Source organism: Lactuca serriola, chromosome 5, assembly GCF_051521515.1.
Source record: "Lactuca serriola cultivar US96UC23 chromosome 5, Lser_US96UC23_V15, whole genome shotgun sequence".
NCBI classification, from domain to species: Eukaryota; Viridiplantae; Streptophyta; class Magnoliopsida; order Asterales; family Asteraceae; genus Lactuca; species Lactuca serriola.
This window is the reverse complement of record NC_136412.1, coordinates 21,076,303-21,091,039: the sequence shown is the minus strand read 5'-3', so window position 1 is coordinate 21,091,039 and position 14,737 is coordinate 21,076,303. Positions and strand designations below refer to the sequence as shown.

At 35.8% G+C, this 14,737-nt stretch overlaps 2 protein-coding genes across 2 annotated transcripts; both read right to left on the bottom strand.

Moving 5' to 3' along the window:
• Nucleotides 1–380: 380 nt before the first annotated feature.
• Nucleotides 381–2,440, bottom strand: U2A' (U2 small nuclear ribonucleoprotein A). The gene is made up of 8 exons (XM_078999980.1): nt 2,273–2,440; nt 2,118–2,158; nt 1,834–1,963; nt 1,534–1,739; nt 1,269–1,442; nt 1,110–1,160; nt 863–979; nt 381–595 (listed from the first exon to the last, which is right to left on the bottom strand). Exons 1-8 carry the CDS (start codon nt 2,352–2,354, stop codon nt 590–592), a joined length of 807 nt encoding a protein of 268 aa, XP_078856106.1. The 5' UTR covers nt 2,355–2,440; the 3' UTR covers nt 381–589.
• Nucleotides 2,441–8,425: 5,985 nt separating this feature from the next.
• On the bottom strand, nt 8,426–10,602 carry FRI (FRIGIDA-like protein). The gene is made up of 3 exons (XM_078999979.1): nt 9,430–10,602; nt 9,191–9,345; nt 8,426–9,095 (listed from the first exon to the last, which is right to left on the bottom strand). Exons 1-3 carry the CDS (start codon nt 10,505–10,507, stop codon nt 8,577–8,579), a joined length of 1,752 nt encoding a protein of 583 aa, XP_078856105.1. The 5' UTR covers nt 10,508–10,602; the 3' UTR covers nt 8,426–8,576.
• Between the last annotated feature and the right edge of the window lie 4,135 nt (nt 10,603–14,737).

The following is a 14,737-nucleotide window of genomic DNA, read 5'->3' as shown; positions in this document are numbered from 1 at the left end:
CCTTTGAGCATCACATTATGACATAAGCCATCTTTATATGATTAATTGTTAAGAAGCGAATTAGATCACTTAAAAGTTGAAGAGGATGCAGACAAAAATGATGTTGGTATGGTTCAAAACAACCAAAACATTATATATCTATAACGAATAAACCCTTTGATTTTCTAAAACACCCTTCAAATCAAGCCGTTTATAAAAGTCAATTTATATAAATTCTAGAAACCCATATTTAGATAAAAAAAAAAAACACAATAAAATAAATTCCAGACAATCAAAAAAATTGTTCTATGGTTAAGAAGACATGTTTCAAAACCAAATATGAATCCATTTTTACCTCGGAATACTTCATTTCAGCTTACAAAAAAAACCAAGTCAAATGCTAGTTTAAACTAATAAGCATATAAGAGATATGATGGAACTTTTTTGTAAGTTTTGATTTTACAACACTCACTTCACTTCACTTCACTTCATGGCTAAACATTTTTTTGGGCAATTTGGGCAGAGGGTGAACCACTATCACTATGTATGATGGATCTTCCCAACTTCTAGCTACTGTGCCATCTACAACCCCATTCATCACAAATACCACTCATTCCTGAATCATTTTATAAAACACATCGTAAATATTTATATATATAGGTAGCAAAATGGGTCGAGTCAATGCTCCCTTTTTTTTTAAATTCGAAAAAGAAATGACATTAAATATGATCATAAACAATAGTTGTTAAAATGATGATCCGACTTTTATGAATAAAACAATTTTGGAAACTCTTAGAAACCATTTTAACCCAATTTCTTTTGAAAGAAAGATGAAGAAGTTATAATGTCTTAATTACTACAGACAAATAGTTTAAATTAATACCTGCTCCATGTCTGCTGGACCATCGTTTTCCTTTGAAGCATCATGATCATCTGTGGGATTCTTTTTGTTGATATTCCCAAGATTAAGATCTGCTGGAACTTGTCCAGATTGTAAAGCCTGTTCCACACATCAATATAGTATTATTATTATAGCAAGAAATCAAGAGGAAACCATATATTAAATTTAAACAAAATATCATAAACACCCTTCACTTCACATATCAGTTTAACACTAAGGAAAACATTACCTTTTCAAGTCTTGCTACTTCTTCAAGAGTTTGAGAATTGACAATTGCAGCCTGCATGTATAAAAATAGATAAAGTTTTACCAATTTGCATTTTTTTTTCTTTTTCATTTCCCCAAGTCCTCATGTGTGCATATGTGTATAGCAAAAACGTGAAGATACCTTTATAGCTATAATTTGCTCTGGTGTAGGGCCCACTGGTTTAGATGGCTCCTCTTCTTTAGACTCCTCATGGGCACTTGGAACCTCACCAGGTACAAATGTCTTGACAGATTCCTTTTTAGCCTCCTCTTCAGCTTCTTCTGATGCAAATAAACTGGCTGCTTCAATTCGCTCCTATCACCAACAATACAATATTACATAAAAGAAGTTTTTTTCAAAATGGAACACGACAATTGAGCTGAATGGCAGAAATAAATCAACTAACCTTTTGTTTCACTTTCTTGAAATCAAGCAAACGCAATGCCTTCAATTTGTGAATGACATACAGGCGATAATTGGGTTTCTTTGTGATGTTATTGTCCAGCAAGCTCAGGTACTGTAGCTTTGGGAGTGACGCAAGTGGATCAATCTCAACCAAATTAACAAGTCGATTGTTAGTAAGAACCAAAGAGTGCAGTTTTGGCAAGAACTCTGTAAATTCAAACATCACATTGTTATAGAAAAGTCACAAATAAACTTGCAAACCAAAATTCATAACAGAAGGAAACAATAACCATTGTGATACCTCCAACGTTAGGATTAATACGCGTAATCCTGTTGTTATTAAGAAACAACGTTCCAAGTCGATTTAAATTGGGGAAATTTTCGAGTTTAACAATCTCATTGTCAGACAAATCAATGGCGTCAAATTGGTCCTGTTTATAAGAGAAACCATCAATTGCATCGTCAAATAACGAAAAGTAATAATGAAATATAACCCTACAAAATATACAGGTCGCACGTTCATCGGCTCCTTTAGTACTCATTAGCACTTCCAAAACCTAGAAATCTGAAAACAAATATACTAACCTCAGTAGCACCCAGGTTCTCTATAACAGCAATCTTGTTCCCTGTTGAAAAAACCAAACTTAAAAAACAAAAACAAAAATACAAAGAAACTTGATACGAATCAAAAACTAGGTTTAAATGAAAACTGAAACCATTGAGAGAAGAGAAAGAGTAACCTCTGAGATCCAATTCACGTTCGCGGAGAGCATTGAAAAAGTGAGGGCTTTTCCATATTAAATCCGCCGTAAGTCTCACCATTCTCGTTCTGCTTCTTCGTTTTCGTTTGAGAAACAGCAGCCGGTGGCTAAAACCCCAAAAAAACCAAAGCAGTGAGACAGAATATGGAAGACTTTATTACCATTATACCCTCAAGGTTTTTATATTTCCTAGAGCAATTTATAAATTTTATTTGTCCATTGTTTAATAATCTTATGGGTGTGGGTGAAACTCGAAAAATCGATATCAAATCGAAATTTGAATTTAAATGGTATTTGGTTTAGAATGTTTTTTGAATTAAAATAAGAAAAAATGACAAGTTAACTTAATAATGTTTTTTAAATTTGTTCAATCAATCTCTTAATTTTTTTTCGTGTTTTATGAGGTAATATAGTTGTTTTTGTTGAGTCTAATTGGTTTTTTTTTAACAAACGAAGGGGTAAGCCGGTGATTTCTTTGCCATCTAACGTACATGTATAGTTTTATTTTCAAATTTTAGTGGGGCCCATTTTTCGTGAGGATCTAAGGAAAGCGTTGAGAGATTGGGATTTTTGGGGGTCGTTCTTCTTCATCGTGTTTTTATGGCTCACTCTATCTTAGTCAGCCCTCGGTAAGAAGGTAAGATTCCTATTTTTTTGGTTATTTATACTTGATTCTCTTGTAGAATTTTTATTTTGGTTGAACTTTTACCTGCTTTGAGATGTTTCATGTTCGGATCTAGTCTTGTAGTTTTATGTTATAAGTAGTTCGAAACTTGATCATAATCGACTTTTCATTATTGAGCTTGGAGTTTGTTGTCACTCCGTTTCTCTTCAATGAACTAAAATTAACCCAAGTTTCTCTTGCTATGATGACTCCAAGGCTTTGAAAAACATTATCCCGCTACATATCGTTAAACCTTGTGAAACTTTTTCAAAGTTGATTGTTAATAATAGGTGCATTAATTACTACGAATTGGATACATGATATGCGTTTAAGATAGTACGCTTTAGAATGTAATCAGTGGAATGATTGGAGAAATCAGAGAGTGGGAGATGTAGTTGAAGACGAAGAATCACACTGAGAGTTAGAAATAGAGTAATGGCCATCGAAATTGAAGCTATGTATCTTGTGTGCGTGTATGTTTTGTGGTGTAAATGAAGGTGAAGGATGTGGGTTTATAAGAGAGAAAGACTCATAAATAGTCTCACAAGTCTAAGTGGACAGCCACATCATGATGACTAACAATGTTGTAAAAATCCTGATTAGGTCCCGATTAATCTCCGATTAATCCCTAGGCGCTACTCGACCGATTAGAGAGCGTGTAGCGATTAATCCATGCATACAAAACGACTGAAACAGTAAAACTCGAAGAAATTTTTAACACTTTGAAGAAGTTATATTTCAATAAAAACTATTTGATGTATGATTAGTGTTGTATTTATCATATTAACCTATTTTGTTATGATATTAGTGGTATTTATGAAATTTTATATGATATTAGTCCTATTTAATTTTTTTAAATCTAACAAATTACTAATTAATGGTCCCCGATTAATCTCCGCCTAGCCGATTAATCCCTTAACCCCTGTCCACCAACTAGCTAACGTCGAGCGATTTTTACAACCTTGATGACTGGACATCCACATCTTCTCCAATGATTATAAGTATAGTGGATATGTTATTGTGGTCAGAGGAATGAAATAAATAGATCAACATCCACATTATATCCCGAGACTAATTCGGTAAATTTGAAAAATATTGTTGGGCTAATGTGTCATTTTCCCTTAAAAGAATTATGATCTGGATAAATAAGAATTTGTTATATTATCAAAATACAATTTTATTGATTTTTTATTATTACTTTTAATAAATATGATAAAACTTTAGTTAAAAAATTATTTTATCAAACTCATACCTACTTAAACCTATGTCTTTATTGAATTTACACGTAATATATAAAATATAGTTTTTCAAAACTAAAATATACAATTACACTTGATAAAAACAATTAACACATATTTTGCTTTGAGGCTAGGTCTAGGGTCACTTCATCAGAAGTTGGGTGCAGGTTAAATAGATAAAGAAAGAAAAGGAAAATGTGTGTGTGCGTAGGTGTATATATGTGTAAATGCAAGTGGGCATGGGTATGGGTGTGGGTGTGGGGGTGCAGGTGGAGGTGTATAAGTGAGGTAGGTGTGGAGGTGGGTGGGTGGGTGTGGTAGGGGTGGATACGTGGGTGGGGTGGGTGTTTTGAAATAAGATTATTTTTATAACAAACGTAATGTAATCAAATTAATAAAACTTTTCCATCATATTATACTAAGGATTACAAGTTCATGATTAAATGCAACAAAACCTAAACCCCTAGCGAGAGGGAATAATGGTGTACATTTATTGTTGAAACGGTTCATTGCTTTATTTTGGATGATAAGAGAGCCCAAACCATGCATAACTCCTTTAATGTCGAAGCAAGACAATGACCAAGCAAAATACATCAACCTTTATCTTTATTGATGTCAAAACCAAACCTAGAAAATGCTGTTGTCCAACAAACAAAAACAAAGCTTTCCAAGTCTACAAAGTTGATCTCGGAAATCCAACATTACATAATGTTGATATGGATGATTGAAAACTTATGTCAAAAAATCAAGACATTCCGACCGTTGGATCTCTAGTAAATGACCGGACAATATAACTAGGTCTTCAAAACCAAGAATTCAAGAGAAAACTGATAGGAAAGAGAGGATATAAAGGAAAGTGGTGTCGGCTCTATAAGGAAAGTTGGTTAGGTTTTTGTATCACCGTTATCTGATTTATGGAATAAATACTTACCAATTTGAATTAAAAATAATTACACTTAAAACCTTTAATTCATTTTAGTTTCTAGTTAATTCACCTTTGTATAATAAATTAACAAACTAGCCATTCTAATATTTCTTTTAACATCTTAAGCTTAAATCATACTCTCTCCGTCTCAAATTGATAGTCCACGTTTGACTTTTTAAGTCTTTTTTCTTTAACTTTGACCTTAAATATTTTTATTTGTGTTATATATTACTTGATAAAACTTATAACAATGAAAAAACATTTAAAATACAATCCATTCATATATTTTGCATCAAATATTATCTATCAAAAACAAAAATATTTAAGGTCAAAGTTGAAGAAAAAAGACTTCAAAACTCAAAAGTGGACTATCAATTTGGGACGGAGATAGTATATTGTATATACCCCAAAAGAAATATATTATTTATAGAAATATGGGCTAATGTCATAAAAGCCCTTAAGTTTTCAAGAAATTGTTGGTTTTACCCTCCTACGTTTTTTGGGTTCATCACTGTCGAATATTTGAATTAATTTTTACAGGTATGCCCTTCTAGGAGGTTTACCGGTCAACTTCTGGTTATCAATGTTATGATTGTGTGTTCATGTGTGAAATAAGGACCTGCTTCTTCTTTCGCCTTTGCTTTGTAAAAAAGGGTGATTTTTTATCCTCTATACGTCTCTCTCTCTCTCTCTCTCTCTCTCTCTCTATCCCTCTTTCCTTGAATCTAATTTGCAAGTCTTGGTGATGATTGAAATTCTTGTGGATGTTGCAAAGTATGGTGATTATTGTCATGATGTTCTTCCCTTCGATTAGAAGGTCTAATCCCACATTTTCCCTCTTTGAATCCCTTCTTCTTGAATCAGATCGAAGGATGGTGATTGTGGTTGTGATAATCTCTCTCTCTCTCTCTCTCTCTCAACACCATATACACGCACACACACAACCTAACTCCCTTGAAATCACATGTCTCTCTTCTCTTGTTATGTATTATCGAACACCTGTGTGTTGGATGTACAATTAAAACGAAGAACATAGTATTCCCTTGTGCGTGTTTATTTTGTGCCCCCTTTTCTCTCTGTCTACAAGCGTTAGTCAAAGAAATATGATGATGAACAGGGCGCCGGGAGAGGGAAGTAATCTTAAAAAAAAACTTTGAATTTGAGGGATCTGGTAGACGTGGCCCCTTCCACTGCGCTTATTGAAGCTTTTACACAACCGAGGATTCTTGAGAAACACATCGGGCATCAAACAAACGAAAAACCCATCATGATTATGCTCCTATTGGTTGTGAATTGGAACTTGGGGTTCGAATTTCTCCAATTGCAACACATATGTGCACTCACTACCTCTTTCCCCCTTTGTTGCAACTCAATTATCAACCTTTTCATTTGAATTATATAAATTTGATTAATGTGAAGTTGTGTGAGAATATGAGAGACTAAGAAAAACTAATGGGTACACATTCTCTTTCTCTCTCTGTATGAAGTTTTAACATAATTGTAATTAGCACCAAGGAGGAAGCATCTGATATGCACCACAACTGCATCTGATATGAATTGATTAGCAAAAATTGGAGAAGACAATAAACAATAGAAAGAAACGTGGGTGGGGGATTGAAGTCAATATGGCTCACTAAATGGAGAGTGTGACCGGGTAACGGTTATTTACATGCTAAATGGCAATTTTGATATAATGTATCCAAATATTAGGCATTAATGAACTCAAAAGATCTCAAAGGGTAAAACCAATAATTTTTTGAAAACTTAAGGACTTTTATGACATTAACCCTAGAAATATCACTAAATTATTATGACCATTAAGTCATTAACATATTTCCGACAATATGGCAATCGACATGGATGTATACGTATGGGAGTATGTGTGTGTGTGGGGGGGGGGGGGGGGGAGGGGGAGGGAGGGAGGGAGGGGATATGGGTGCAAATATAGATGTTGGTGGTGGGATGTGTACCAATAGAGGTAGGTGTGAGGTGGTGTGGGATTGATGGATGGTGAGTTGAAAAAGTGGGATATGGTGGTGTAGGAGTAGGGGTGCAAACGAGCCGAGCCGAGCCCGAGCCTAGTCAAGCTCGGCTCGGGCTCGTTTAAGTTATATGAGGCTCGAGCTCGGCTCGATTCGAGCTTCTTGTACTGAGCTCGGCTTGAGCTCATAAATAATTATACAAGCTCGACTCGGGCTCGGACTCGACTCGTTTTTTGTCTGACGTACCTAAATAAGCTTAAGCTCGGCTCGAGCTCGTTAAGAAGTTCGTTTACTAATACCCTAAATCCCTAATCCCCAAATATGTTTTTATTTTAATATATAAAATAATAATAAATTATATTATATAAAGGTTCGTTTAGGCTCGCGAGCCTAATCGAGCTTAGTGTCATAGGCTTGAGCTCGAGCTCGTTTAATAAACGAGCTTAATATTAAGCTCGAGCTCGTTTAAAATCGGTTTCGAGTCGAACTTTTAACGATCCGATCCCAAGTAGCTCACGAGTAGCTTGGCTCGTTTGCACCCCTATGTGGGAGGAATGGATGGCACTTGGAACAATGTTTATCTGTATAATAACATAAAACATTGTCATCCTATACAATTAATGCCAGTTTAGCATGGTTATAGTATTCTTTTATTAAATATTTTTAGAAATGGTCCATGTGTATCATGAAATTGGAAAATGGTTCTTATTTAATTTGGAATTTATAGAAATAGTGTATGCTTAATAGCGAAAATTTACAGAAATTATCCTTATGTTGTACGAAATTATAGGTATGGTCCTTACATTTAAGAAAATTACAAAATGGTCCATGCTTGATTAAAAATTACAAAAAACATCCTCATGTTTCATAAAAAGTTTAGAAATAGTTCATACCTAATACCAAATTTACGACAATGTCGCTATGTTTCACAAAAGTTACATAAACAGATAAACCATTAAAAAGTGGGGTCTAAAATATAAGATTAATAATCAGGTGGCATAGTACCAAAAACCGTGTCAAAAAACAACATATTTGTATTTATCTACCATTATACTCAAGATACTTTGACTTTACCTAGAATAGCAATCAACTTACATATTTCTATCATAGTATCATTTAAGGTAACTTATAATCTCAAGTACGACTTCAATTGCCACATTGTTGCTTATGTCGATGTCAAATATAATAGCATACGAATGATCCATGTATGCAGATGATTGGATCTTCTTTAATTTTTATATAAAGTTTTAATTACACTTTCAACTTTATACTTTGTTTCACCATCTTTTCCGACAACAAAACCCAAATAAAAATACACAAATGTTAAAAAACACAAATAAAGAGACAAATGTAATAAAACCCAAAGAGTTAATAGGTTAAGCTTGCATATTTTAAAGAGCATTCCAAGCCTAAGGAACAAGAAAGAGCATTACAATAAGGATCAAGAACAAACATGATTTACCATAAGGTGCATTCAAACCTTATCAGCAAAACTGTAAAGATCCGAAACTGGGACCCGCCTTGCGAACGTTGGCAACTCAGGAAACGATTCTATAAATGCCCGACCCGGTGGTCCACCATACAAACCAATCAAACCACTCGATGAAGGTTGTGGAGAATAAGGTTGTGAAAAATAAGGTTGACCAAGAGACCTATCGCTCAAGGCTAGGTCATTGTATCTACCGTAGGGTCCACCATTAGCCATGTGGTCCACAACGGGTCCCCCATGAACACCTGCCAGCATACCTCCATTTTCAATGGCGGGATAGGGGCTCTGCTGATGTGGCAAGTTTCCACGACTGCGTTTTGGTACTTGTAATTTTGGTTCGGCTTTCCTCTTTTGTGTTTCCACCAAATCATGCTCGACTGTTTCTTTCTCGAGCTGTTGTATTTTTTCGTTGATTTTAAAGTCGGGAAAAAGATTTGATGGATCAATGTTGTGAGATTCCAAACATTTGCTTAAGGATTTTAACTCGGATAACTGGTGCTTGATCTGAAAAGTAGCATATCAATTATCATAAAGTCATAAACACCATTTTAGTTTATCAAAATGGAGAAACAAGAGAGATAGAGGATATAGGGTAGAACCTGATCTAAAGACGTATGTTGTTTGTCTTTTATTTTATTGTGGAAGAATGTGGTCAATATGGTTTGAGGATGGAACTTATCTTCCAATCCCAGAGTATAAGCAAGATCAGCAGCTTCAATTTCCATATTAAGTTTCACCATCCAATCAATTAGCTCTGAAACAGATACAATTAACCATGACACACCACTGAAAGAAATTAACATATAAAAGCACTCAATTCTTCAAACAAATTACAAACCTGTAACTTTTTGGATGAAAATGGTGGAACCAACAAGTGCATTGGAAATCCCCTTCACATTGCTGGCTTTAATCAAATCTACAATATCATTATTCCCGAAAACATGATCTGGAATCCCAAACCCACTGATAAGCAGAAGCAAACCCCTGGCGTCAACCTCATTCGCTGTGTTATATCCACCTTCTTTGATCATCCTTTTTTTCCAATCATCAGCTGCTTGTCCTGCATTCTCCTCATCTTGTTTTGTAATCTTAATGTTGTCACTGCTGATCATCACAAAACACTCCAAAATCAAAACTGAAGCCAGCCTTGTCATACTCAGCGTTGATCCATTTGAGAATGATTTACTCCCTCCTGCGAAAAACCTGCCTATGCTAAGTAAAACGAGTTTTGCAGGATCTTTGGCCAATTTCAATGCCTTTGGAAGTTCTTGGCGGATTTTATTCATGTCAGAAATATGTGTCGCTACATACTTCTTTAGGTGCCGGCCAGACATCCTTTTACAGATGTCTTCTAAATCAGAAACAGCACACTTCTTCGAGATATCGATTTCTCCAGTCTTCTTCCCAGTATCAACTTCTTCAGTCTTCTCCGGCGTATTAATTTCTTCAGGATTCTTTGATAAATTGGGTTTCACAGACTTTCTAACGTGTTCATGGCTCCGTTCGCAATTAGTTGCGGTTACGTTAGGGTTTTGTTCTGAAACCGTTGCTTCTTGAACAGCGGTTATGGTGTGAGTACGAGAGGTTTCTGCTAATGAAGTTAGGGTTGATTCGTTAGGGTTAGCGGTATATAAGAGGTGATTGGGGAAATTGGAGTTAATAGATGATTTGATAAGATTGAGGTGATCTTGCAACTCGTCGTATTGGCGGAGGAATGTGGATAAGGCGGTGGAGAGGCGGCGGATTTCGTTGATGGAATTTATGAAAGCTGGTGGCAGTATATCGACGGTGTTACTGTTTGTCATGTCTGGTTGTTCTTGTTTGATGAGGTTTGATTCCGACGAAGGGTGATTGGGCGTTGATATTGGTAGCCTTTCCAACTTAACGTGCGGAAGGAGTGAGGAGATCCTGTCCATGGATGGCGGAGCTCCGGCAAGGAATTGGGCGTTTGACGAAGGCAGCGGTTATATCTTACGTGTACGACGATTGAAAAATATTAATTTTAAGAAAAACAAAGAAATCGTATTTGAGCAGATATCAATTTCACCGACATTTTAAGTTAATTTTATGTTGTGGGATATTTTTGAAGCATAAGCCTGAGAGTTAGAATAGTCTTTTATTTTTTTATCGGTTAATGATTTAGGAGGGTAATTAGTTTTATAGTTTGTCCATATTAGGTCACTAAGGTTTTTTTATGTGCATTAGGTCACTAAGGTTGTTATTACTTATTACCGTTTAAAAATAGTTTTTTTACCGCTTTCTCCCTGTTTAGCTTAGTTGGCAGCTTACATGTCCGGTGGCATGCCTGTAACCACCCCATCGCCTCCACCTCAAAAAATGTCCCATATTTCTTGTGCCCTAAATTGAAGAGTTGAAGAAGAACAGAAACAGATGTCGCAAGCCTCCATTGCCTCCACCTCAAACAACCGAATCATGTGCTACTGTGGGCTCCCGAGTCGGATTCGAGTCTCCACAACACCACAAAATCCGGGGAAAAGGTTCTGAATGTGCTCTAATTCGGTGGTAATGGCCAATTTTGAAGATTGAAGCTTTTCACTCTTTAAATCTTTGTTATAAGTGTGTAAGTTATGGCATTTATCCTAAAGCGTTGTTCTTTTTCATTTTTTTTATATAGAGCAGGGAGAAAGTGTGGATTTTGGGAATGGGTTGTTGAAGATCCGGTCACAAAGGAACTTTCAGGTCTTAGTCATGAGCTGAATGAAATGAAGAAGAAGATGAAATGGCATGAAGTAGCTTTGATTGTCTTGTTTGTATTGTACTTTGTTAAGTTATATTGAATGGAATTATGATGCACTCGACATCTTTTGAATATAAAGGGTACCCATAATTCTGTTATTTTTTATTTCAAGGGTACCTATAATGTAATGAAATCATATGTATGAATGCAAATAAAGCTTTTGGTAATAAAATATGTAATTGTAATGTTAATATGGTGTATTGAAATCTAAAATGCTATTATAGTGAACAACCAATGTCAGTAATTATAATGAACAACCAAATTGAAGGCAAAGTACATCTGTAAAGTGTACGATTCAACAACCAAGAATCAGTTCAAAGATTTAAAGTAGAAAATATATTAAAGGGTAATATTGTCAACAAACAAACACCCTTAAAAAGGTGTCCCATTTAGAATCAAAAGCTAGATAGTTTTGTCCCTTAGTCTAGTACAACATTACATTTAATATCAAAAGATTTGACCATCACATGCTTACCTAACACTTACACCCCACATGCATACATAAGAAAACAAAAGAGTTCAACGTCAAACCTACAATCAAGCCAAATCTATAGGATTCTCTAAACTACAACCACTACCATCCTTGGGCACCACTTTTTTCCTCAAGCATAGTTTGGTGATTCTTTCTGAAGCTTTCCTCTTTCTCAATTGAACTAGTCTTGCAGAAGTGGATCTTGGTCTTGGAGTTGCAGGAGTAGATCTTGGTATTAGAGTTTGCGGGAGTGGATCTTGGAGTTGCAGAAGTGGATCCTGGAGTTGGAATTGGAGCTAGAGTAGAAGATCCAGGATCACCTGTTGTTGGAATTCATTTTGTTGGGCACCCATTTTTTTATGCTCGCTAACATAGCATATTGAACACCTTTGCACCTGCTTTACTCTTGATATTGTGTGTGTGCTTGATATATCCTTTTCTGCTGCACTTTTCCTCCTCTTAGTAGATGGCCTACCAGGTAGCCTTTTACTCTTTGGGGCTAAAGGCTTGGTGTACTCATTTTGTGTCCATAAAGAGCTATCATTCAAAGGATGAATAATGTATGCATAACAGGTGAAATAAGTTGCCTTACTGTAACAGCTAGCTACATATTCCTCTGAGTTTAAGTTCATGGATGAAATTGCAGCCACTCCATGTACATAGGGTATTCCAGTCAACTGCCATCTCCTGCATCCACAAGTCCTTCTGATCAGGTCAATTGCATACCTGTCATTACATAATACCACCTCAAATTGTTGATACCCACAAGGGTACACAGCCCAGAATCTGTACATAAACATTAAACATGTAAGAACACATGAACACATGTATAAACATTAACAAGTAAATACAAACATTCTTACTTTTGTTTCTCCTTCAAATGTATTATTTTCTTCCTAATGCTTGGGCATATAGTTAAATCCCAAGACTCTCCCTTACTCCTTTGATGGTATAACCTCTGCATCACATAAACCCTTATATCCTCCAACATTGCTATTATTGGTTTATGTCTATCCTCAACTATTTCAGCATTAAAACTCTCTGAAATTCCATTTTCCACAGCATCACAAAATACTCATTCTTCTTGAAAAGCCCTGCAATAACATTTAGGGTCCCTATCCATGAGATAATCAAATGTTCCCCTGTCTAATTCCTTGATCTCTTGCATAGCAGCTTCATGTCTCTGTTTTGTGGTAGCCTTCACAACTCTCCAAAATGGCTTGATAAAATGCTCACCTTTGAACCTGGAGTTGAAGTTGGCTAGTATGTGTCTAGCACATAATATGTGCTCGGCATGAGGAACCCTTTCCTTGATAGCTTCAATTAAACCCTGTATAATTTACAATATTAAGTAATAGTTAAACTATAAAGTTAAGAGTAAACATGAGTAGTACTTGTGTCTATATGATATAAGAGTAAGCCCATTTCCACTGCCTCTATCAATATCATGCATGAGCAGATCAAGAAACCATTTCCAAGTTTCTTTGTTCTCAACAGTTACAACAACCTAAGCTAGGGGGAACATGTTGTTATTGGCATCCCTACCCACGGCAGCTAAGAGTTCAACCTTTCAAATTCCTTTGAGAAAGCATCCATCAATTCCAATGATTTGTTTACATCCTTCTACCCAACCATCTCTTACACCTTTAAAGCATACATACAACCGTTTGAACATTAGACTTCCATCAAGGGTATGGTCAACTTCCATATTCACATTTGATCCTAGATTAGCTCTTTTGATTTCTATGCCATAGTCCCACAACCTATTATAATGCTCTTTTAGAGTGTCTTCTATCTCATACAATGCAAACTTTTTTGCATTTCTACATTTTACAATGCTAACTATGATGTTGTATGTGCTTGAGATTTGAGCTTTCATCTTCCTCAAACCAAGCCTGGGGTTTTCCATAAGTACATTGAAATATTGTTTCCCTATCCATTTGTAAGTCACTAACCCTATTTTAAAAACTCTACCACAATTATGACTTGATTTAAGTGACTTAATTTGAAAAGTCCTTTCCTCCTGCATCCAAGAAGCCTACAACCGAAAAGGACATGTAGGTTCATTATCTTTGCAACACTTCACTAAAAGTCTGTTTTTATCATTCTTTTCATACCACAAATCATAACCATGCTTAACAGCATAGTTGGTAAGACATTGTTTAAGTTCAGCAAGATTAGTGAATTTCATACCTAACACAGGATCCATTTCATCCCATTGTTGCTCAAAATTGTGCACAGGGTATACATGTGGTAGTTGCTCAACATTACACTCTTCTTCCTCTTCAACATTTGGGTAAAGTTTGTTCAAAAACCTGTCTTTATTCTGAATAGTTGATGTTGCCCTTTTCATCGAAAAATCCTCATCATCCACCTCGTGTTCCCAGCACTCTTTATCTAGTAACATTGAATCAACATCTTCATCTGCGTTGGAGTTGGTATCATCTTCAACTTTAGGCTCTTCCATTTCAATCCACTCAAACAGGAGTTCATGCATATGGTCCACACACACAGTTAATTTATTTTTCTCATGAAGACACTCAAGAAATTAATGGTAATCACATTTGTTCTGCAATGTGGCCAATCCTTGACACAATGTTTGGCCATTTGGATGTAACGTCCCAAAATTCAAGACCAAAAATTTCTTTTTAATAAAACATTACTTTAAGCAAAGACATCATTCCAAAACATAATCTGAGTATAAGTTTTCAAAACGCATGTTTATTATCAGAGTAACCATTCCCAGGCTGACTAATCTATGGTGTGTGCCATGCGATCACCCCGAGCTCCTCCCTCCGCTACCGGAAGTACCTGAAAACAAAACTGAAAACCGTAAGCATGAAGCTTAGTGAGTTCCCCACCTTACCACATACCATGCAAAACCACATACTGCACATACTGGGCCACGCCCGCTAT

Excerpts from the sequence above, each read along its gene's own strand:
- U2A' (XM_078999980.1), bottom strand. The coding sequence starts at position 2,354 with ATGGTGAGACTTACGGCGGATTTAATATGGAAAAGCCCTCACTTTTTC. Across the intron at positions 2,159-2,272 it reads ACGTGAATTGGATCTCAGAG|GGAACAAGATTGCTGTTATA; the intron begins GTTACTCTTTCT and ends TTTTTTCAACAG. Across the intron at positions 980-1,109 it reads AAGTAGCAAGACTTGAAAAG|GCTTTACAATCTGGACAAGT; the intron begins GTAATGTTTTCC and ends TGTGTGGAACAG.
- FRI (XM_078999979.1), bottom strand. The coding sequence starts at position 10,507 with ATGGACAGGATCTCCTCACTCCTTCCGCACGTTAAGTTGGAAAGGCTA. Across the intron at positions 9,346-9,429 it reads TTTCATCCAAAAAGTTACAG|AGCTAATTGATTGGATGGTG; the intron begins GTTTGTAATTTG and ends TATCTGTTTCAG. Across the intron at positions 9,096-9,190 it reads AACATACGTCTTTAGATCAG|ATCAAGCACCAGTTATCCGA; the intron begins GTTCTACCCTAT and ends GCTACTTTTCAG.